Below are 23,329 nucleotides of genomic sequence, written 5' to 3'. Positions count from 1 at the left end.
TCAGACAAAAAAAATCCTGGCCAAATTCGGATTATTGATTGCTTGTATGTTTCAGCGAAATTAAGTTTACCTCTGGCAATTAATAGCAAACACTGTCTAAAGCGTGGTCCCACTGCCCGAGTCATTTTTAGGTTTGCGCGATGGGATAGTTTCGAATGCTTGCGAAGGGCGAGCTGAATTTTCTTAATTTACTTGACTATTTTTTTAGTTATGTTAATAATCTCACTCATATACCAAACTATATGAATAAATTTCACCAAGTTTACATAATATGAACATTGCACATTAAAATGTATTTCAACAAAATTTTGTTATTCTGCAATGTTCGGAGAAGCTCTTGTAGTATAATCTTTTTGTAGATTAGAGTTACAAACCCAAAAAATCTGATGACAGCATGAACCAACAAAAATCAAATTAAACAGCTATGGTTCCCGTATTTTTTCGCATTCGGTGTGTCAAAAGGTATTATACTTCTGCTTTATACTTCTAAACTAGTAATGTTCGCCCATCTATCAATAAAGAATGGTGTCTATTGACAAGTAATAGCATATACCAGCGGTTCGCAACCTTTTTCGTACCACGGACCCTTTAAAAATCAACCTGGGTTGATGAGGACCCCCACAGATAACCATCGATTTTGTATGCTATCGATAAGGTATTTTCAGTTCGTTAGGAAACAAGACTTGAAATTTCAATCTGCGCTCGGAAAATATATTTTGCTTCGCGGACCCCCAGCAACGACTTCACGGACCCCAGGCTGAGAATCACTGGCATATAAGATAGATGTTGCAATATTTACGTAGTTATACATAGCCCAACGCTTCATGAAGTACACAGAAATGGCTTGGACAAGGGAGCTCGAATGGTGTTTTTACGGTAAATCTACCCTACCCTATTATTCTTACTACTTGGCCAAGAAACTCTTCATCCTCAAGCAACGCAATGTAACTAAGAAGATCAAATTACAAATTCATCACAAATTGCTGATGCTTAAGGTTCTTCTGAGAAAGCCTTGGAAGGCGGCCATCTTGAAAACCGTTTTAATTGCACACCATCGGCAGAATCTTCATGAAAATCAATCAACAGTATTCCAACCATGCCTCGAATACGAGTCATTTTTTGAAAAACCGCAGATCACGTAAAGGGTATCGAAAAAACTTTTTTTTTCGTTTTCAAAAATGGCCGCAATATGAGGGTTTCTCATTTGAGCCTTAATCATATTCAACTCTATTTACGTTTGTTCAACTATAGGGGCCGCTAGAGGTCTTAAGAATCCCCTCATTGCTTCGAGTCGAAATGCAAAATATGTTTAAAAATACCTGGATGATCTCTCATGAGATCATAACAGTTAAAACTTTGTCTACGATGGAATGAATCACTGCAACATTTAGTACATTAATTTGTTGATCTTAGGATGAATCATATCATGCACCAAAATTCTTTCAAACATTCAGCTAATTCAACCATTATTTCGCAAACAAAAATAAAGTTAGTGAGAGTCGACTACTGATTCCCCACCATGTGCACCCATGCAAAACTGCTTCAGACATCACTTCATTGAAAGTTTGATAACTTCGCTTAATTGGGTTACATACATTTTAAGAGAAAGAATTGAGAAAAAGTTGGTTTTTTAAAGTATGTAAAGATGAATTTATTAGAACAAAGTTATTGTACATTTTTCAGTGAAAAAAAGCATGAGTTCTTGAAAACATATTGAAAATCAGGGGAGTTTTTATCTTTTTCCCGAAACCCTTTTTAAGAGGCTTGCGGTGATCACGATAGAAGTCCACCAAATCAACTAAAATCCCAAAACTCAAAAAATCGACGCTTTGACCATTAAAAATTATATTAAAAAAGTTACCTGCGAAATAAAAATTTATGCATAAAAAATGTAATGGTTAAGGTACGAGAAAAATTATTTACGAGCAATAAAAAAAATTGTAGAAGTTCGGCTGAGTAGCTTTTCGACAATCATGATCACGAAAGTCATTTTTTGGAAAACAACATTTCGAGATAATCGAGTTTAAAGTTACCACTGCCCTTGGTAGACGAGGTGCGCTTCGAAGCGCCATAACTTGCGATCTATTGGTCGGATCTCTATGAAAATTTGAGAAAATATTCTGAAAAATTAATTGTAAAATACGCTATTTTTTCGATTTTTTGGAAAAGGAAAGAAAAGGCTTGTAACCCCTTAAGTTAGATTGATTTACAATCTTCGACAAAGTCGCGGACAATACAGTTATTTTTCCTATTTTCACAGAGAGTGGGAAACTGATGCATACAGGTCCATCTAGCGGTGAAAATGCAACTTTATTGGCTTTCTTCATGTAAATTATCGAAATATCCTACGCAAACTTCTAACACACTCCTGATGGGACTAGAAATTGACTCTGGGTTGGGTCTAAGGTCATATTTTTTCTTGTCACTAATGTGCAAGATGTAGCAGTAACCGGATAGAATTAGTGGGTGGTAATCTGACCTTCATAGTTGCATGACGTTGTTTGAGGACGAAGAGTGCATTGGCCAAGGAGGACTAATGAAGTAGGGCGGGTTTACCTTCCACCATTTCAACATTGTTTAGACTAACAGAAAATTCTTCACATACCACGTTGTGGTGATTTTTATGAACTAATCGCGAAGTTTCTTATGTCTGGCATTCATATATTCAATTACAGCTTGTTACCGTCGAAGCTATTCTATGTCAATAATTGTAAAACTTCTTTAACACATGGCCAAACGTTGGTATTTTAGGATGATTATCACTAAAGTATCACTCATTTTAGTTTTCTTCAAAGCTAAACCTTAAATTATATGTTTGTTTCGAGCTGACCCGACTAGAATTGGACATGCATTTGCAGAGGATTCGATTCACCGTGTATTATAAGTTCGGTTAACGGTTCGAATTCTTCCCATTAGTGTTTGATAGCCACCATGATCGCGATCAAGTCCAAAAATGCAAACAATAAATCGCAACGTCAAATAATAATTCATTATAATTTCGTCATCGTTTGCTGTTACATTAGGTTAATTATTTTTGATTTAGTTCATTAAGACTTACTGTCAGATGAACACAAACTTTTAAATACAAATATAGTTCAGTAGTGAGCAGTATAACATTCCTGATGTGATGAAACTGGACAGGGTCGACATCCGACTTTGGAAAAAAACCACATATTCTTTTCCACCACTGAACATTCCACATCGCAGAATCTTGCCGCCCTTGAAATCAATCGTCGACATAATGTCGATTCTAAGCGCACATATCGCTTTGAGGTTCATTCATGTTCCATTAGAGTGACATGAAAAAAATTCCCCCCTAACGGCTCATCCCTGACTCGATTTCTAATTCCACCAGGAGTACTTGCACTAAATTTGAAGCAAATCGGACAAGTCTAGTTACCGGACCAACGTGCCTGAAGTTTGTACGGGATTTTCAACGGAGAGATAGAAATTAGGTGTCTTCTACAAAGTTGCACGACAGGCATTTTGTAATAATTCTTCCGAATATTTTGATATTCTATATCTTTTCTATAAAAAGTTAGTGAACATACTATTGAGCTAAATTTAACAATTATTTCTTAAAAATGCATAGTTCGTGGGAATCGAGTTTGCATGGAGCCTGGCAGTGCATGGTTGTGTATCAGTACACAACAATGCACTGCTAGACCCCATGCAAAACTGACTTCACTTCGTTAAAAGTTTAATAACTTCCTTTAACAAAGCCGGATTGACTAGCAGTCTTCGACAAAGTTGTATTAAATTAAATCTTATTTTCACTTACAGTGATAATACGACGCATATAGTGCACCTTGTGGTGAAAATGCAAGCCAGTGGGGTTTCATGTAAATTGTCGAAAAATTCCATACAAACTTCAGGAGCGTTGGTCCGGTAGCTAGACTTGTCCGATTTGCTTCAAATTTGGGGCAGGTACTCCCCTGTGGGACTAGAAATCGGCTCAGGGTCGATTGTGTTTTCAAATATTCATTATTTTTCTGGGCAGACTAGTGTACACACATAAAGAACCCCTCATAAGCTCGAAAGAATAGTCCGTAAATTTGTAAGTTTTTCCTCCATGGAATGAATGTTTCCAACATTAAGTATTTTAATTTTCTGATCTCGGACATCAGTTGAGTCAATGGTAAACAATAACACAAACTTTTATCAAACACTAGATTGAAAATATTTAAAGCTATGAAGTGAAGTAACATATCGAGAGACCTGTAGTACCCATTCTGAAGCATGGGAAAATTGTATCACGAGCCGCTCATTCGCCAGTCACAAGAAAGCTTTGATCGCCTGTGAAGCTTTGATCGCCTGTGAAAAAAAGCTGCCAATCAAAATCATAATGAGAAATTAATTGAATCAAATCGCTAATGTGACATAAGAAAGCTTACCACAATTCGATTCACCAATAAAAACGACTTCCATGAAGCATGGCATTTTTCCTCATTCTTTTTGGTAGGACTTGACTTTCAGTTAGGTTGCGGACCATTTGGAATACACGGAACGCACTAAAAGAGAACTTTTCTGGTATTTAAGCAAAACCGGTTCAATTGCAGCGGTCATCGAATTACAGACTATTACGCTTGGCACTTTACTTTGTGGTAATGTGATTCTGGAGCCATACATTTAACTGACGGTGACTTGGACTGGCCATAAAGGTATCAATTACAAAATTAACCTGGGGAGAAAGCATTACAGCCAGGCTGGAATAAAATATCGGCTTAAATTTTTTCCGTGATTTTCCTTGAAATTTCCTAAAAAATCCAAATTTTGCCTGGTCAAATTAAAATTTCTGAAATTCTCTGATCTTCCAGATTTTTCAGGAATCGCCGATCTGTAAATACTGCAAATAATTCATTTTTTTAGTTTTTGACGTAAGTGCCAATACCTTCTTTAAGACTTTTTTTGGGAATATCCAACGGGGAGAACAGATCGAAATGGTGAGTTAAACGAAAGCGAAACGAAATCATGCGAAAAAAAAATCTTCGCAGAGGCAGGATTCGAACCTGAAACTCTTGGGACTCCGGCCTTGGTATCTAGCAGGGAAATTCAATAGATCAAATGTGTTGGGTGGCAGAATGGTGTGTGATCTTGTTTTAAAGGCAGGGTACGATCACTGTCACTAATGCGATAATCATGTATTTTTCTTGAGCCGTCATCAGAGCCCAGGGATAGCATAATGGTTTGTGCACTGAGCCGTAGTCCCAAGGGCTGCATGGTCCTGCCTCTGGGGTAATTTTCCACATAATTACTTTCGTTTAACTCACCGTTTCGATCTGGTTTCCCCATTGGATTCCATCAGTCTACAACCCATTTTTTTCCCTACAAACAAACTCTTTCATGCGTAATATCTATGAAGGTACCCCGTATCTTCCTCAGCAGGTATTCAAATAAAATCTCATTAGAAGCCGTAAGATCAAGGAAAGGTATTAATTGTTTTAAAAGATTTTACTGTATCAACCCCTCCCCCCGTGATAAGTACGCTTATTGCCATAATCTAAAATTCGTTTTCCTATACTCGTCAGCGACCTCAGCGCTTTGGCTGACCGAGAAATTACTCGGTACCAGCCAGTTGCTTTAGGCGCTCACATATGTTGTATGAACTGTTTGGATTTAGTGTAACTGCCGCCAATTTGATGTTAGTTTGGATTTATAGTCTAATTGACAGCAATTTCGGTGTCGGTTACTGACGAGTGGAACACGAAACATTCAAATCTAACTTTTCACAATTTTGGATTATTCGATTTATATATAATTATGAATGTGTTACCATACTGTTGTTATAATTGGTATTATCACAATTTGTGTAGTAGCCATACGAGTAATCTTTATCATACTTAAATAGGAAAAAAGCAAAGCTTTTCTCGCAGCATTTTGCACATTATTATATGATGACCGTCGTTCATTTTGAACAAAACGCCTTCATTAGTGTGTTAACTTTTTTTCGCGAAACCCTCCTTGCCACATTAAGAGTCGACAACGAGACAACAATTTCCACGCCTCTGCTTCTAACATTGATGCGCCTTTCTCAGCATTCGTTAAATTTAACGGTTGGTAGAATTCGGTCTCATCAATCTAAGCGAGCTCATCTATGCCGTCCGACAATAGGTAACATCAGTCGCTTGAATGCTTGTTTCGGGCTAGACCTGGACTCAAGTTGATGAAATTTGACATTCCAAACATATCCGACTCACACAGAAGCGATTGCTCCACTCACAGCTAGCTATGATCGTTGCTGCTTGTTCAGCACAAAACAGCGACAGCTTTGTCAAACTTTTGCTCTATCCCTGCCTACTATTGTTTCTTCCGCATTTCTTTTTGATTGAGTACATGATTGCAGCATGTAGCGATGATGGATTGTCGCTCCGATTGTTGTCTACCGGCGATAAGTCACAAATTAGAGCGTTTTGTTTTTTTCCCCATAGACGCATGTAAATTGAAAAATCGCTAATGATATAACTAGTTCGAGGAACTAGCAAAAGAAAAACATCTCTCCTTTTGAAGTACCACCACTTTCCCTCGAGAAACAGTCTTACAAAACGTTGAATCTGTTGTTCCGTTGCGCTCAGTTTGGTAACTGCATTGCACCCGTCAATATCAGCGATGCTCCTCGTCATATTCCAAGGTATCCTGGTTTTGCTAGTAGCTGCAACGGTAATAACGGTAACCCGTGCAGGGCCAGCGGCCAACAGTGGTGGCAACAGTACCGGAGCCTACTACCAGCATCCATACCAGAACGCGTTAATGGACAGTGAAGCCGCCTTTCTGGCACTCAGTGAGGACCACCACATCGAACGATATAAACAGGGTGGTGGACCTATCAGGAGTCCCAGAAACCAACGCGAGCCAAGATTCATCAGCTTTCAAACTAGGGATAATAACATCGAGGTGAGTTTGATGACTGTGTTGCCAGAATGAATTTATAGGAGTTGGTGTTTTATTTAGGTCGAGGTCCAGTTTGCCATTCCTTTCCTCTCGGTTCCGGTGAAAAAATCTGTTGACGGTATGATGAGTACGTTTCAAAAGGTAAAACCGCCCAAGTGTTAGACTTGATCCTACCCTAAGATATCGTTATTTTAGGGTACAGCTCTGCTGAATGTGAATGTTGCAGCTGTGGCATTAGCCGGTATCCTGGCATTGGGGAGTGCTTTCATAGGAGGCCTTGCGAAACTTTTGAAAGGTTACAGTTTAGGAGAAACTCATGGACCTTTAGGTCAGAAGCGAGAGGATACTTCCGGGTTACCAAAAACGGAAAAGGGTAAGTGAAAAAGAGTGATACTGATTTCTTAAAACATTTCTCTAGACAACATCACAACTTTGTCTAGCATATGACCAAATCAGCTGGTGGACGGTACTGGAGGCAGTGGACAAGAGCTTGCAAAAGTTTGACATCGATTCGACGGCCTGCACGCAGCGGACGGTCTGTTGGTACGTGAAAGAAGCGATGAACAATGTGGAAGAGCAGCGGGCCAATAATTTGGAGATTTTGGTCAACGGGCTAAGCAGTGCGGACTGGGCAATGAAATTTACCACCGGAACAGCAATAGAGGATGCAATACGAGTCGGAAGACGGAATCTGAACTGCGAGCAAGCATTTCCGGGCTGCCGATTAGGACCGGACGTGGTGCAGCGGATCATCAATAGTTCCAGCAGTAGAAGTAGAGCGAATTGGTAGGCATTAGTTTGGCAGGAGTTTAGTATTGAGATTAGTTCAAAGTTTTAGCTTGCAACTGCTAGGTAGCAATAAACCAATTTTTAGATGTAGACAACCGCAAAATGATTTCATTTTATTTTCGACTCATTGGTTAAAATTGTTACATTTCAGATGACTCGAACTGTTCCGGCCGTTTGCTATCTAGTTCGTCCAATTCTTCACCTAGTTTTGCTCTTTTTTCGAGCAGATAATCGATTACCTCTTGATTTTTCAGCCTTATGGCGTAATCCAAAGGAGTCAATCCTAGATAATCGACGACATCAATTTCCGCGTAGTGTTTAATCAAATATTTAACAACATTCATGTTCCCGTACATAGCTGCGACGTGGAGTGCTGTTCGGCCACTGGAATCCTCCTGAGACAGATCAGCTCCAGCGATTCGGTATGACTCGAGCCGCGTCAGCAGGTTCCTCGCAGCTGCACTGCACAGATTCTCACCGATCGCTCGTATCGATCCGGTCAGATGGGATCCACACTTGACCAGAAGTCGAATAATCTGATGGTGGTCATACAGAATGGCATCCATCAACGGCGTCCTGTCGAACCGATCACGAACATGAACGGCTGCTCCATTCTGCAGTAAAAATTGGACAACCTCAAAGTTCCCTTCGCAACATGCTACGTGAAGTGCCGTCCTACGGTCGTAGTTCTCCATGGATAGATCGGCACCATAACCTTTCAAGTTATTGAGCTGTTCGAAGAAACCACTACGTTAGTGTATGACATCGGAACCAGAATCGGAAGTTTGACGTACCTTGCTAACATCGCCAGCAATGACGGCCGTATTCACCATGGCTGGGAAAAGGGAAGACTTCAGTTGACTAAGCTCTTTAGCTGAATTTAACTGAAGCGTCCTGGCAACAGCGTCGATCAGATCATATTCCTGCATCTCCGGAGTCTTCTCGCGGGTCAGCTCACCTCGGAGATTGCTTTTCATCATCTAGAAAGTAATTATATTATATCTTTCCTCTGTTATCAAACTCAAAACTTGCCATTTTCTTCGTATCCTGACTCCAATCCTCCTTACTCAGTACGTACGCAAGCTTAGCTAGAGCCGCTTCCGGCGTCATATCATATCCCGGAATTACCCCAATTTCTTGCAATAACCTCCCGGTTTCGTACAATTCACAAACCGATCCCTCGCTACACTGCGTACAGTTGACCACTAGCACTCCTCGATCGGTAGCCTCTCGCAGCGCTTCGACCAATTCAGAACGATTAATCGGAATATTCCCACTTCCATAGGTCTGCAAAACCACCCCGTTCATCGGAGGATTCAGGAATGCTTTAACAGCTGCCGTGGAAATGCTCGGAAACAGTCGTAGTAAGCCAACGTTTTCTGCAAGCCGTGTATGAACGGTGAATTTTTCCATAGTGCACGGTCGGAAGATCAACCGGTAGTCCACTTCCACATTAATTCCCATTTTAGCCAAGGGAGCGGTATTCGGTGAATTGAAAGCATCCAGCGACTCACTGCTGACCTTGACCGTTCGATTGCCACGGAACAGTTTGCTATTGAAGAACACGCAGACTTCCGGTATTATGTAGTTTCCCGCTAGGATCAGAGCCGAAGTGAAATTGTCGTTTCCATCGGTTCGAGTTTCGAAGATCGGTATTTGCGAACCGGTAATAATCACCGTCTTTCCTAGATTCTCAAACATGAACGACAGAGCCGATGCAGTGTACGCCATAGTATCCGTACCATGCAGTATCACGAAACCGTCGAAGAACTCGTACGACTGCTGAATATCGGTAGCGATGTGAACCCAATCGGAAACGCCCATATTTGAGGAATCCAGCAGTGGTTCGTACTCGGAGATTTGATACAGAATCCGGCGGTGCTGACCTTCGACGTAAGGTAGCGCCAGTGGGGCCATGTTCTTAGCCGGGCCGAATCGTTTGCTCGCGTAGACGTCATCGTGCATGTTCGGGTACTTGCGAATCTTCCGGATGAACTCGTTCGGGCGTGGTTCCAGGGCTGGAAAGGTAAAAGGAAAAAAAAGGTTCTTTACGTTGTACTGAAATCAGCAGAATATTTGTTCACAACTTGTTAAACCATCGGCAACAAATATAATGGTCGTTAAAGGGAATATTTTTTGAAATAGATTATCATATTCTAACTGTGAGAAGAGTTTCGGTTGATACGAGAAGGTACATGTACTTTCAACTCCATGCTCCATATTGACGTCTCTGCCCGAGGTGTGCTCATTTATTGAGCAAATTTAAACAACATTACGAAACGATCTCAAAATTATCGCCGTGACGAAATGAAGCTGGGAGACAATTTTCACAAAATAAAAATAAATCACGCCTTTGACGGTTCGTGATTTTCGAGAATAAAATTCACATCTGAATAGGCTATGGGTCGGCTTGAGATGGTGCTCTTCGCACTCATTAGCGCCATCAAACCGCCAAATCACTTACCATTATTCTCATTTCGCATCATTCCAATCGTTCCACCCGTATAGATCACCAACACCTTCGCTTCGGGTGTATCCGAGGACATTTTTCCGTAGCTAGAGTTCCGTCGCATGTACAATTTGCTTAAATCTAAGCTCCCGTCCGGGTTGATATCCTGCAGCTGTTTCCGTCGCCAGGGCGATCCGTGTTTTATGCTGTTGTCATTTTCAGACGAAACTTTACCGGGAGCGTTTATTGATGGCGCAAACTCGGATTTAGGGTATGATGAAGTGCGGGTGATTTCATCTCCGCTGCTGGATGGATTCGTAGTAGCAAGCACATCAGCGCAAGGCTCGACAGCGTTTTCCCCTCGAGCAGCTGAACTCATGTTGTGCCAAAACCTTGAAAGGGGTTATGCTGAACAGAAAAAAGGGAAAGAAGAACTTATTTAGTTGGGCAGTATAGTTTTATATACATTTTCTTCGCGTTGTTTGCTTGAGATTTGTTTAAGGGTTTGTCAGTCTTTTGTTGATCCTTGTTCATTTGAAAAAAAAACCTCATGGCATTTGCGTTTTGGTTTAGTTTTCACGTTTAATGTTTTATATTTTATGTTTTATGTTTTATGTTTTGTTTTATGTTTTATGTTTTATGTTTTATGTTTTATGTTTTATGTTTTATGTTTTATGTTTTATGTTTTATGTTTTATGTTTTATGTTTTATGTTTTATGTTTTATGTTTTATGTTTTATGTTTTATGTTTTATGTTTTATGTTTTATGTTTTGTTTTATGTTTTATGTTTTATGTTTTATGTTTTATGTTTTATGTTTTATGTTTTATGTTTTATGTTTTATGTTTTATGTTTTATGTTTTATGTTTTATGTTTTATGTTTTATGTTTTATGTTTTATGTTTTATGTTTTATGTTTTATGTTTTATGTTTTATGTTTTATGTTTTATGTTTTATGTTTTATGTTTTATGTTTTATGTTTTATGTTTTATGTTTTATGTTTTATGTTTTATGTTTTATGTTTTATGTTTTATGTTTTATGTTTTATGTTTTATGTTTTATGTTTTATGTTTTATGTTTTATGTTTTATGTTTTATGTTTTATGTTTTATGTTTTATGTTTTATGTTTTATGTTTTATGTTTTATGTTTTATGTTTTATGTTTTATGTTTTATGTTTTATGTTTTATGTTTTATGTTTTATGTTTTATGTTTTATGTTTTATGTTTTATGTTTTATGTTTTATGTTTTATGTTTTATGTTTTATGTTTTATGTTTTATGTTTTATGTTTTATGTTTTATGTTTTATGTTTTATGTTTTATGTTTTATGTTTTATGTTTTATGTTTTATGTTTTATGTTTTATGTTTTATGTTTTATGTTTTATGTTTTATGTTTTATGTTTTATGTTTTATGTTTAAATAATTTTTAATATCTCAAATAACACCTATTATTTTGCATAAAAAATAGATTCACAATACATAACCTAAAAATAGTAGTTTACAGTTATTTTTTTCAACGTATTTTCCATGTTAGTCATTTATGAACGCAATTTAGTGAAAAAAATGAAATTACTCCATTTAAATCCGAATAAAAGAGAAATGGAGAATTTTGCCGCAAGAACTGCATAGGTTCGATATGACGACAATATTTTATACAGTAATGTTTCGATTATATCACTATGCGTTTATATCAATACTCGTTTATATCACCCTCGATTATATCACGGTTTTGTCTCGATTATATCACGCTTTTTGAAAAACAGACAAGGCACACTGAGTTTTGACCTAATTAAGCCACATGTTGTGTCCTGACACTTTTAGGACTTTTTTACAATTGATTTGATAATTTACATGTAGGGTAGTGAGCCTATTATTGGGTTACGGGCTATCTCGTTAAGGGTTTATATATGATGAGGTCGGTCAAAAAGTTGAACTTTTTTATTCTTTTATCTTAAAGTATAAATTCTTAAGAAAGTATCTGAAATTTTTATAGAGGTCTAAGCACTAGAAGCAAAGTTATAGCGCTGTTCATCTTGTTCCTTTACGTGAGCAGAGGATGTGGCGCGAAATTTTAAACGTGAATGATCTCGAAATCATATTTTACCAAGACGTTGTTTCAATGACTAGGATTGCGGAAATATCATTCGGCCAATTCCAATTTTAGTTTTAAATTCTTTCTAACTTATTTGCCGTGTCGTTAAGGGGCCGTCTGGTGTAACGAGTAAACAAGTCGGCTTCTTTTTTAAATTTTTAGTTATCCACAGGAAAATCTAACAAAATAATGATAAACACAAAATACGCAAGATATGGTAGGTATGCCGAGATAAGCATTTTCTCTAGAATCGATGTGACTACATTTCTTTTGAAAGGACAACGTCAACAATTGGAGATGGGACTATTTCTATGGATGTTGAAATAAAGAGAACTGAATCGTAGTCTCTTCGAATACATTGACTTTAATAGTCAAGATATTTGTCCAAAACCTTAACGTGCCAGATTCCTTCAGGTTTAATTTTGGGTGGTTCAACAATTTTAAGAAGCAGTACGGGATACGTAAAGTGAAGCTGTGTAGGGAAAAATTATCCGCTGATGCCATACCGTTCGACCCAATGCGTTGAACAAAGATGGAGAATGCTGATCTGACCAACGCCTTCAAATGAGTAGTGTGATAATAGAAACATGGCAAAAAATAGGCTCATTACCCTACTATGATTTATTCTTTTGACTAACTATAACTTTTTATTGGTTTTAGTTTGTAAAAATGCATTGGTTAATGCTTTAATGTAATTTTTTGTTTTGTTTTGAATATATCACGCTTCAGATATATCACGCTAAAATACAGACCGACCGTGATATAATCGAAACATTACTGTATTTTTTATCTTATAGCAAAAATAGCCCAACTTTTCTTACTTGGCTTTAAACTGAGTAATTTCATGTGTTTACCAACAGTGAGAATCAACGGTTAAAAAAATTGGCTGAAAATGACTATTTTTTGGGTGTATTAAGAATCTATCATTGAGGAAGTTTGACCTGTAATATGAACATTAATTATACATATCGAAATAAAGTTCATGTTTGTAAGCAAAACAATCGATGTTTTTGTTTGTGAAATTTTAAAAATTGTTGAATAATGGCCATTTTTGGAACTTTTGACCATTGTGCTGATTATTACAAACTAAATTAGCACGAAAAAAGTTTAAATAAATAAGACTCATTGCAATAACAATTATTTTCGGTATATTTTACTGAAATAAAAATTTTATAAAACTATCAAAATCGCAATATTTTTAAATTACTTATGCCAATGGTTCCGAAAGCAATTTTAATGAAAGAAACAACTAAAATTTGATTTCGCTTATATTTTCAAAATCCGGTTATTAACGCACAAAAGACTTTTTAACCACTCTAGTGATGAGTGTGGTCGGCCGGCTATCGACTCGTTTAATCTTGAGTGCGATTGCTGGGCGACAAGGCCAGCACATAAAGATAGTTTAATACAGGGTGTATTTGATTGTTCAGTTACGCCAATAAGCCATTTTTGGAAAGGCGAATCATGAACCCATAAATTTTATTTATAATTTTTTTTACAAAGCAAAAAAACATCAACTTCGTCAGCTGCATAAGAAAATACAAATAGCACATTACTCAACGATCCAGTTGGGTAAGCTATTTGCAATCGATTAATTGGGCTTATTCACACCTAAAACATGGTACTAATTTTACCAGTAAATGTATCGTACAGCCTTTCTAAATACCTGAAATTAATTTCCAGACTTTTTTTTACGTAAGAAAAACTCATTTGCGAGATCGGTACTTCTGTTTTTCTGTCGTTTTTAATCTATTGTTATTAACCCTTAAGTGCGTACTGCTGCTATTTGGGAACGTGCCGAATTTTGTGATATAAAGCAGCGATTCTCAACCTGGGGTCCGCGGATCCCTAGGGGGCCGTGAAGTAGAGTTACTAGGGATCATCTAAGAAGATTATTTTTCCCGGAAGGACCTTTTTTGTAATAGACTGAAAAATATTTGGATAGTACACAAAATGAATATTAAGCCATGGGGTCCGTAACAACCCTGGGTGCGGGACGAGAAAGGTTGAGAACCGCTAATATAAAGATTCGACAAGAGGATATAATATCCATCCCGAAAAATGAGCATCAAGACAAAAAAAGAAACTCGTGCAATTATGTCACCTATTTGGTACTGTTTACCCACTGTGCTTTGCGTGCTGAACTGCTGCAAATCATCTAACTTGAAACACGAAAACCATTTCACAAAAATTAAAATAAGTTTTACTATACACCTACACCGGTTTAAGTTGATCGAACAAAAATAGAATTAGGTTCTTACATAAAATACAATCATCTATAGGCCAGATGCGTTCTTGGTTTGCAAACACTTGAATCGAGTTATTCAATGGGTACTTACTCCGATTCTTCAATTCAATTAACACTACGCCGATGGATGGGTTTCCGTAGGTACTTTATCACAACTCACTACTGACCTTCTAGTTACTCAAGGTAATTTTTAATGAATGAATATTTCACAACATTTCGGCAAAACAACTCATATCTCATCGCACTTTTATGCGCACGCACACGTGCACATGGAACTGATTGTGAGAAAACTACGCTATGATTCTATGCTTCTCTCAAACCGGCCTACCTCTGGGGTTACTATGGTAACTCGTGCAAGTTCAATCTCTCTCGCGATTTCCTTTTTCTATCGGTATCGTAAGCCTTATTCGACAATGCACTAATTTTCGCAACGCGCAAATTCTGTTCCGATCCACTTGCTTCGACTGAGCTGATACGACTGAACTGTACACTTCAGGCGAAGCTAGTCTTTTGAGCCATATGTTTATTCTTTGAATTTCACACATTTTGCCTGTTCTTGCATATGCTTTTTGAGGCTGTCAGGCAAATAGTGTACATTTTGTCGCTTTCAGAGGTAGTAAAGATATTATGCCAATTTGAACACCCAGCTTGTGTTGTTTTTCCCTATAAAGAAAGGCTATGCGATCACTCTGAGACTTGATTTTTTCGCTGAGCCCCGAAAATTTTATTATAACTGAACAACCCTAATAATTCTAACACGCAAATTTAAATGCATCCAAAGAACCTATTGTAGCCTTGGTTCGGCTTGATGCAGTAGTGTAGCCAGTGGACCACGATGCTAATGAAACCTATCTACACCTATTCAAACGACGTAGGTAGAAGACAGCTTTCAAATATCGTCACGTGGCGCTTGTTTTTTTGATGCATCAGTGCAGAAATTAGATATGCAAATTGAAACGATCCACCGATCGTGTGAAAGAACTGTCCCTCGCAGCTGGGTGAGTAACAGAACAAGCATTCCCGTAGGTAGTTAAAGGTAATTTTAAATGCAAAAATGTGTCACCCATTTAGGATGTGAATTTGTAAATTAATTTCAATTTTCATCGCTGTGATGATTGCGGTCAAGCGTGTTGTGTTCATAATGTGCGCTAATTTGTCCATATTTGATCGACGTCTGTGTGCTCCTGGTGATAAGGAAGAATAAACACCGATTAAATGTGTTTTAGATTTTTTACGAGATGTTATTCAACAGAAGAAATCTGTTCTGGCATTTTATTCTACTCCATAGGCAAATGCTGGTCGCTCTTTGTGAATCAAAATATAGGCGAATAGAATAAGAACCACAAAATTTGAACGATTTTATTTTTTTTTTCGCGAAATTGGACTTTTTGACTGCAAACATGCAAATAGTTTGCTTCCCTCTAATCCGATGTCAACTTTGAAATATTTTTGTTAAACCAATGAGAAATTTTATTCTTCTATCAAACTGATGGTTACAAAACAAAAAAAACGCCTTCACTTCTTCCGCGTTCCGTTGAACGCTTCCGACATTTCCTTGATCAGGTCGTACTCGTCCTGTTTCTTCCAGGTCAGCGCGTCATCCGTTTGCGTGCTGTGGTATTTCTCGATGTGTAGCCCCAACGTTTTCGGATTAAAGTATGACACACCGCATTCCCGACAGGGGTAGAAACTTCGGTGGTGGCTGGCATGGCGCCGTAGTGTAACTAGCGAATCGAATTCCCGGAAGCATGTGTTACAGTTGAATTTTCCATGGTTGTCGGAAGTTTTGTCCCGTTTCTTCGGTATTTTCCTTGGAATGATTTCCGTTGTATTGTTGCACCCCGTAACGTCCACGGCACCGTCTTCTACCCACTGTACGCCCAACTGATCGGGGGTAACTTCTTCTGCTTCTATAGGGCTAGAGTTGTGTACATCTATCTCGCTGGCTAGTCCGTTCTCCTCTTTGATGAACACTGTTTCAGTTGGTGTGGGACAGGTTCCCGAAGATTCGGGAACAATGAGGCAACTGGCGTCAGAATTATCCTCCTGTTGGGTTTTTCCGATGTTGTTGTTTTCGACAAGCGTATGTTCTTCTATCAACGTTCTCAGAAATTTATCATTTTTGTGAAACCATTCCCGACTTCGGTTGATGTAAGTTATTTTCTCCGTACAAGTCTGACAAACCTTATACGGATAACCGTGATCCTGTTGGATCTAAAATCAATAAAAAAAATTTAAATTACACTGTTTGATAGACATAACTTGTATTCACCTCAAGTCCAGTCGCTTGTAAAACGCAATGAACAAAATCGTTCGTAAAAATAGTCTCGAACGTCCCCTCTGCATCTCTGGTCAAACACAATCGACAGATCATGTCAAGGCTGTCTATCGCAACCAGCGGTGGACAAAAAGCAAAATTTTCATCTGCCACAAAGGTGTCCTTGATAGAAATTTCCTCCTCGTTAGGTCTTTTATCTTCCAATGCGTCCACTGTATCCTTACAGTTCTGGAACTGGAAGCAAAGGTGCTTATTGGAAACAAAATGTTTTTTCGATCCTACAGACATACCTGTTGACGTTCTGATTCTTGCTTAATAACAGGAACGTGGCAATCAGGAACTGCATCCGGTTTGAGTCGAGCTCTTGATACTGTAAACAATAGTAAACTACAAACAAATGGAATGTTATATTAACAAAAACCTTTTACCATATTGTTCCGGCGAGAAGTGTCTACTGCAGACACACTTTGCGGACCAATCGTGATCCCGTTGCGTGCTAGGGAGACAAAGTTTTGCGCACCAGTCCTTGATACGTTTGGGATTACGGGGGAAATGGTAGAAAGCGAGGGAATCGTCCAAAGCAATATTCCCGGGACATTCCGGAACACTACAAAGTTCTGCCATTGCGATGCAGTCAAGTTTTGTACAGGAATAGAACCGTTGCAGGTATAATCACCGAACTAAACGCTTTTGTTTACCTGCAACACCTAATCGTCGAGATTTTGGTATCTGCTTTTGAATCGTTGTTGTTAGTGATGTCTTTTTTTACTAGATTAACGCAAATAATCGATTAATTTCTAAAATAATCGAAAAATCAATAATCGATTACAAGCTTTCGGTATAATCGAGCAAATCGAGTAGCTGATATCAATTAATCGAGAGGGGGAATGAAGGGTGGCGTTGAAAACGAAACTCGCAGAGCAAAAAAATATGACCAGACTTCTCCAAATTTTTCAAAATGTGTCGAGCGACCTTTTTTTTTTTGGTTGACAAACTATAGGATTTACTAAGTAATCGATTATTGATTTTAATCGATTAATCGAATGAATTAATCAATCTCTCAAATATTATTCGATTAACGGATAATCGATTATTTTCAAAAATCAGACATTACTAGTTGTTGTGTTGTTTTAAAGGATTCTGTCAGTATTCACGAGTGAAAGATCAGTGTTGCCATATTTGTAAAAGAAAACATCGAGAATTCGATCGTGAATTGATCAAAGGGCCCAAATTAAGTCGCTGGTAATCGAAGCACGCTTACTTAGTACCGATTTCTTCACTCCACATTTATCTTTTGATTTAAGTTTGACGCACCGCTAAACGTGGTTCAAAAGTGAGGGTGGAGAAATAAACTCTTTCTGAAAACGAAAATGATGTGTGGAAAAAATTTTTTTTTTGTAAGTTACATAACCATCCCCCTTTGTCACTGTATGAAAGTCGATGTTGCATTAAAATTTGCCATAGAAACGTTGAAGTTTATTGTTTTTGAATTGCAACGAAACATTTAACTTTATTGTAAATTATTGCAAAATTCTCAACGAACATATCTCGACAAACATGATTACGGCTTAAAAGCCAACTGTCAAAATTATCTTTGAAAGGAAATTCCGGACAAACCGTTACTGGCTAAACACAGTTCATAACAGTTAATGAAAGAGAAAGCTTTTCTCTTTCGTTTACTACCAAGATATGTGATTGGCAAATAACGGTTTGTCCGGAATTTCCTTTCAAAAATATTTTTGACAGTCGGCTTTTAAGCCGTAATCATATGTTTATCGAGATATGATCACGGCGTAAAAGTCAGCTGTCAAAATTCTCTTTGAAAGGAAATTTCGAAGAAACCGTTACTGGTCGAACGCAGTTCACGGCAGTTAATGAAAGAGAAAACTTTTCTCTTTCGTTTACTACCAACATCTGTGATTTGCGAATAACGGTTTGTCTGCAATTTCCATTCAAAGTGAATTTTGACAGTTGGCTTATAAGCCCCAATCATATGTTTGTCGAGAATTACTGTACTGCCACAGTATGAATTGTAGTTTAGTTACTGTACATTTATAATCGGGATTGGCTCAGATGGTGAGACAAAATAGGGGCACTTGATACGATTTTTGTTTTCATTCAAACACGAGTATTTGACAAGTTTTTCTAAGAAAAAAGCATAGGGACGTCTGATACCAATAGTAAGCAAAGTAATCAACAAAATAGTTCGTGAACGTGACACTCTGAATGATGATTGTGCACATTAGCGAATTTCAATTTTGAGTTAGGGAAAAGAAATTATTGTATTTGTTTGACTATACTAAAATGATACTTCCGATTCTTAGCATTTTTTTAAGAATTGAAAACAGCTATCAAAACATTAAAATTATATTATTAATTCTTTTAATCAAAATTAAAATGTTTCTTTAGGAACTGGCTGCATTTTACGTTATTTTTTCCAAACCCCGAAAAAGTAATATTTCAAAACATTTACCCAGCAACACTGTTAGAAAATCTGTCCTGCCAATGGAATGTCACAACAACAACAACAACAACAATACTGGTACCTCTGATTCGCGAAAGAGGTGAAAGTATGCACTCTGAATATTGTAATTGTAGTTTGTAATTTTATTGAGTACGAAAATCTGTTACACTGTATATCAGATCAAGGAAGAATATTGCATTTATTTGTCATTCAATTTTATTTGTAGTTTGCATTTTTAATAAATACGATTACCTGCTAATACAACTGTGTACCAAGTCAAAGAAATTTCTAGGATTGTACTAAATACAGAACAATATGCGTGCATTATTTGTCAATTTATATAGTTTAGTTATTTATTAATAACAGTTAGTATCTGCTAATAAGCAAAGTTATAAAGTAAATTGAAAGTGAGTTATTGACAATTCGAGTGAACAAGTAAATATTAAACTAACATTACTTTTCGCAACCAGTATGGTGGCCCATTGTAGCGCTTCGTTTTGCCAGCAAGAGCTTGGAGCTGGAATTGCCTGGTTTCTGTTCCCGCCTGACCATCACCGGAAGCGTATCTGGATGGAACGATTACAGGTCAGAGAAGATCCCCAACGACCATACATGTTGGCCTGTCGAAAGCATTTCTCTGAAGCTCAGTTTCACATTACAGGTATGGGGTTGAGTTTTCATTCTGGTCACAGAGATAATTTTCATAATCTGTGCATCACATTGTCTTTTGTAGCCAATGGTAAGAAGTTGATTAGTGAAGCTGTTCCGGATATGTTTGTTGCTGAAGTCGAAACTGACGACGACGACAACGATGACGACAATGAAGGTACTCCACCCGAGCTCACCCCTGTCATGGTGAGAGAATCACGCAATAATGTGTGCCGCTTTTGTCTAAAAAAGGACACCGAACTAAGAAGGTTATTTTCCAAAAACAAAGGAAAAGACATTCCTAGTCCAAAGATTATTTGGCAAACACTGGGCATCGACGTAATTATATGATATAAATGCTCAGATGCTTTCTGTGACAGTATATAGTTTTTTTTTTCTATTCAGGTTCGACGGAATGATAGCTTTCCGGACGGAATCTGTGGTACTTGTATTGCCATGATCAACGGTATTAAAGTCATTCGAAGGCGGTTTCAGGAGAATGACAGACAAATGCATGCGGATTACACGGCAGCCGTGGAGGAAATGAATGCTCCTGAAACTCCGTCGCCGTCGATTGCCAAGCCAGAATCAGAACACTCGGACGTTCTGGTACTGGAAATATACGAGAATAACGTCGATTGTGATCCGGATGAACAGCTGCAGGTCGGTGACGAGATAACCGTAGTGGAGGTGGAAGATCTACGGTACGGAAATTACAACAACCTGACCAACGGTGACCCAATCGCTGCTGTCGAGTTACAAAACGAGGAGTTCGAGATTGACCTACCGGCGAAAAGGCGTCGCTGCTACGGGCAGGTTGGAGTAGCTGAGCAACGATGACAAGGGGCAATAAGATTTTTAATATTTTATAGAACTTTGATTTATATCTTTACTCATTTACACATTGCATACATGCTGCTAAATTTTATAAAGAAGAAAATATAGTACCGTTAAGAGTATAGCGCTCTGAATTTTTACTTCAGCACGATGCTGAAAACGCAAAGGTTACCCGTTTATAGCCCCATCCATATTAATTCTCACACGAGCAAATATTTCTATTTATTTTTATTTTTTATAAATGAACTTGCTTCAATGTTGGTCACAAAGAAAATTCGGTTTTCGCTCATCAGTAGCCAATTAATTCATTTTTTGGATATTTGAAATTTTTTTGTGGTCGCAAGTTCGAATCCTGTCCCGGAGGTGATTTTTATCACATTATTGCTTCCGTTTAACAGGGAGGTATAGTGACTGAGAACTGACATACAAGTAAAGTTTTCAACTTGTGTAAGAAATTAAACTGTCGCTTTGAAATAACAACAGCAAGTAGCAACTTGCCATTGGTCGGCGCTTCGATCGGCCAGCAATCGCTATACGGGACTTGTATGTAAACCTGGATACAATGGTGACTCACGCATGCAAACCTGTATGCGATGGTGATTTGCAACGCATTTTCATTTAAATGTTTACACAGGTATTTCGGGAAAGTTTGTTCTAGCTTATATGTCTGTTCTCTATGGTATAGTTCTCTTTCTAACAGGTGATAAAAATGGAAAATCAAATAATATCGAGGGTTATTTTTCTAAATTTGACAGTCATTCAGAGTGTAGTTTTCCTTCCAATTTTTCCCAATATGTAAAAAGAAACACTTAAAGCGCATTACCTGTAACAGATATCACACAATTTTGCTTTCAGAAACATATGATCCCATCTTCTGTAATTTCGTTATTTTTTTTGGTTTGATAACTTGTTACACGACCACATTCCAGACTTCATATGTTACTTCCATTTTGTGTTATTATGATGAATGCAAAAGTGTGTCTTTTAGGCACAAAAATTGTAACAACTTTTTTTAAACTGATTTAGTTAAAAAAAAGCTAAAATTCTGTGGACAAAGTTTAAACGAAATATATATTTTGAGGATAATATTCAGCAACAAAGTAGTCCAATACACTGGAAAAAACCAGAATTTCCTGGAACTTAAAACTCGTCGGACGTCGTTAATCGTGAGATTATCCATAAAGGGAGAGGAGGGGCTCAAAACCATGATATTTCTGTCCACGTGGTATATGAACCGCCCTACCTTAGATTTGATGCTTAGAGTTGAACCAAATCAGTACGTTCTCCAATTTATTAGGTTTTTTTTGTGAGTGGTTCAAACGATTTTCGAAGCTTATTTATTTATTGGCGTCAAACAAGAGTTGATCGTTTTGTTACAATGATAAAATATAGTATTCACTTAGAATTTAAAATACTAATAACTAAACTAATCACTATCTGGTTTACATTGCACTACTTTTGGATGTTCTATTAGCGATTAGAATTGATTTTTTTAATTTGCTTTTTGTCATTGTCAAGTCAATAGCTTCGCAGTGCTTGTTGTAAGTTGCCATCATCTGATTTACGTCAAGTACGACATAATATGCTAGAGGCCAACGTTAGCAGATTTGATTTGAGCACGGTGAGCGGTGTAATGCGGTTGAATATCCCTTTTTTGAAACAAATTTTCGGAAATAGTTTTTGAATTTCATAGATTACATTACAAACTTTTGAGATTTTACATTTTTCTAAACATGAGCAGCAAACAAAAGAAAGGTATCAAGGAAAACAAAAAATAGTTAGAAAGTAAAAGAATATATATTGACTACCAAATAGCCGGCTCAAATGTTCTTCATTTGACTCATTTTTCAGCGTCCAACACTATTTCATGCCCCACTTTGCTTCTCTGACCACACTATCAAGACGATTATTTAATTACCTTCTTAAAGGAAATGTAACCGTCCTGTTGAAGACTAAATGCTAAAACTGAGAATAACAAGACATGAAAGGAAATGTGTATTTCACTCCCACATTCCCCATATCTTGTGGCGAGCAGCACACTAAGGATAATTATGCATCGTATCTTTTGCATTCTATCTCGTCCTGTGAGACGTCTAGTATAGAAAATAAAATTCATCTGAAAATTATAAGTTCATTGAATCTAGAGAACTGTAACTAGCCGGGCCTCTGAGACCCCTTACTTTTTTGGGGCTCAAGATCAAATTTTTTATTTAGTTATAAAAACCCTGTAAATTGTATTAAAAAACCATCAGTTTTTACTCAGAATCTCTACAGCAGTACTCTAGAAGCGTATATGAAAATTTCATATAAGGTGAAATTTTCATATACGCTTCTAGAGTACTGCTGTAGAGATTCAATTCGTTTGCAGCCTTAAAAAAGCCCTAAAAACTAGGGGCAGATTACTCAAAGAATGTATAACAAATTTGCATCAAATTAGAAAAAAAGCATTTAATTTCCATTTTTGCATAATCTTTGCATTCCCTCGCAGAAAAGCGTGTTTAACAAACGTCCTACGCTGATCCACTTTGCTCGATGTTTTGTTGAATGTAGGCTAGTTTTTTGTAGGGTTTTGACGTCTTACACGCAACGCAAAATACGTTAAGAATATTTTGGTGGAAAAAATGCATTTAATTTCGGTGA

The 23,329-nt window shown here is 37.5% G+C and overlaps 4 protein-coding genes across 5 annotated transcripts; 2 read left to right on the top strand and 2 right to left on the bottom strand.

The window, feature by feature from the left end:
- Positions 1-6,367: 6,367 nt before the first annotated feature.
- LOC131694935 (uncharacterized) lies at positions 6,368-7,767 on the top strand. Its single transcript, XM_058983476.1, has 4 exons — positions 6,368-6,891; positions 6,949-7,029; positions 7,084-7,261; positions 7,329-7,767. The coding sequence occupies exons 1-4, from the start codon at positions 6,607-6,609 to the stop codon at positions 7,676-7,678; spliced, it is 894 nt and encodes a 297-aa protein (XP_058839459.1). The 5' UTR covers positions 6,368-6,606; the 3' UTR covers positions 7,679-7,767.
- Positions 7,768-7,777: 10 nt separating this feature from the next.
- Positions 7,778-14,979, bottom strand: LOC131694934 (L-asparaginase-like). 2 transcript variants are annotated; one of them, XM_058983474.1, is made up of 5 exons: positions 14,554-14,979; positions 10,142-10,534; positions 8,710-9,695; positions 8,472-8,657; positions 7,778-8,408 (listed from the first exon to the last, which is right to left on the bottom strand). In XM_058983474.1, exons 2-5 carry the CDS (start codon positions 10,503-10,505, stop codon positions 7,818-7,820), a joined length of 2,127 nt encoding a protein of 708 aa, XP_058839457.1. In that variant the 5' UTR covers positions 10,506-10,534; positions 14,554-14,979; the 3' UTR covers positions 7,778-7,817. The 2 variants fall into 2 exon arrangements, with proteins under 2 accessions (XP_058839457.1, XP_058839458.1); XM_058983475.1 differs by having other exon boundaries at positions 14,791-14,979.
- A 710-nt stretch (positions 14,980-15,689) lies between these two features.
- Positions 15,690-17,509, bottom strand: LOC131694942 (uncharacterized). Its single transcript, XM_058983482.1, has 4 exons — positions 17,169-17,509; positions 17,031-17,110; positions 16,735-16,974; positions 15,690-16,676 (listed from the first exon to the last, which is right to left on the bottom strand). The coding sequence occupies exons 1-4, from the start codon at positions 17,362-17,364 to the stop codon at positions 15,978-15,980; spliced, it is 1,215 nt and encodes a 404-aa protein (XP_058839465.1). The 5' UTR covers positions 17,365-17,509; the 3' UTR covers positions 15,690-15,977.
- A 1,783-nt stretch (positions 17,510-19,292) lies between these two features.
- On the top strand, positions 19,293-20,811 carry LOC131694931 (uncharacterized). Its single transcript, XM_058983469.1, has 4 exons — positions 19,293-19,611; positions 19,675-19,865; positions 19,938-20,191; positions 20,258-20,811. The coding sequence occupies exons 2-4, from the start codon at positions 19,676-19,678 to the stop codon at positions 20,690-20,692; spliced, it is 879 nt and encodes a 292-aa protein (XP_058839452.1). The 5' UTR covers positions 19,293-19,611; position 19,675; the 3' UTR covers positions 20,693-20,811.
- The last annotated feature ends 2,518 nt before the right edge of the window (positions 20,812-23,329 follow it).

Source organism: Topomyia yanbarensis, unplaced genomic scaffold (genome assembly GCF_030247195.1).
Source record: "Topomyia yanbarensis strain Yona2022 unplaced genomic scaffold, ASM3024719v1 HiC_scaffold_20, whole genome shotgun sequence".
NCBI lineage: Eukaryota > Metazoa > Arthropoda > Insecta > Diptera > Culicidae > Topomyia > Topomyia yanbarensis.
The sequence above is the reverse complement of the archived record's forward strand: the minus strand, read 5'-3'. Positions and strand labels throughout refer to the sequence as shown.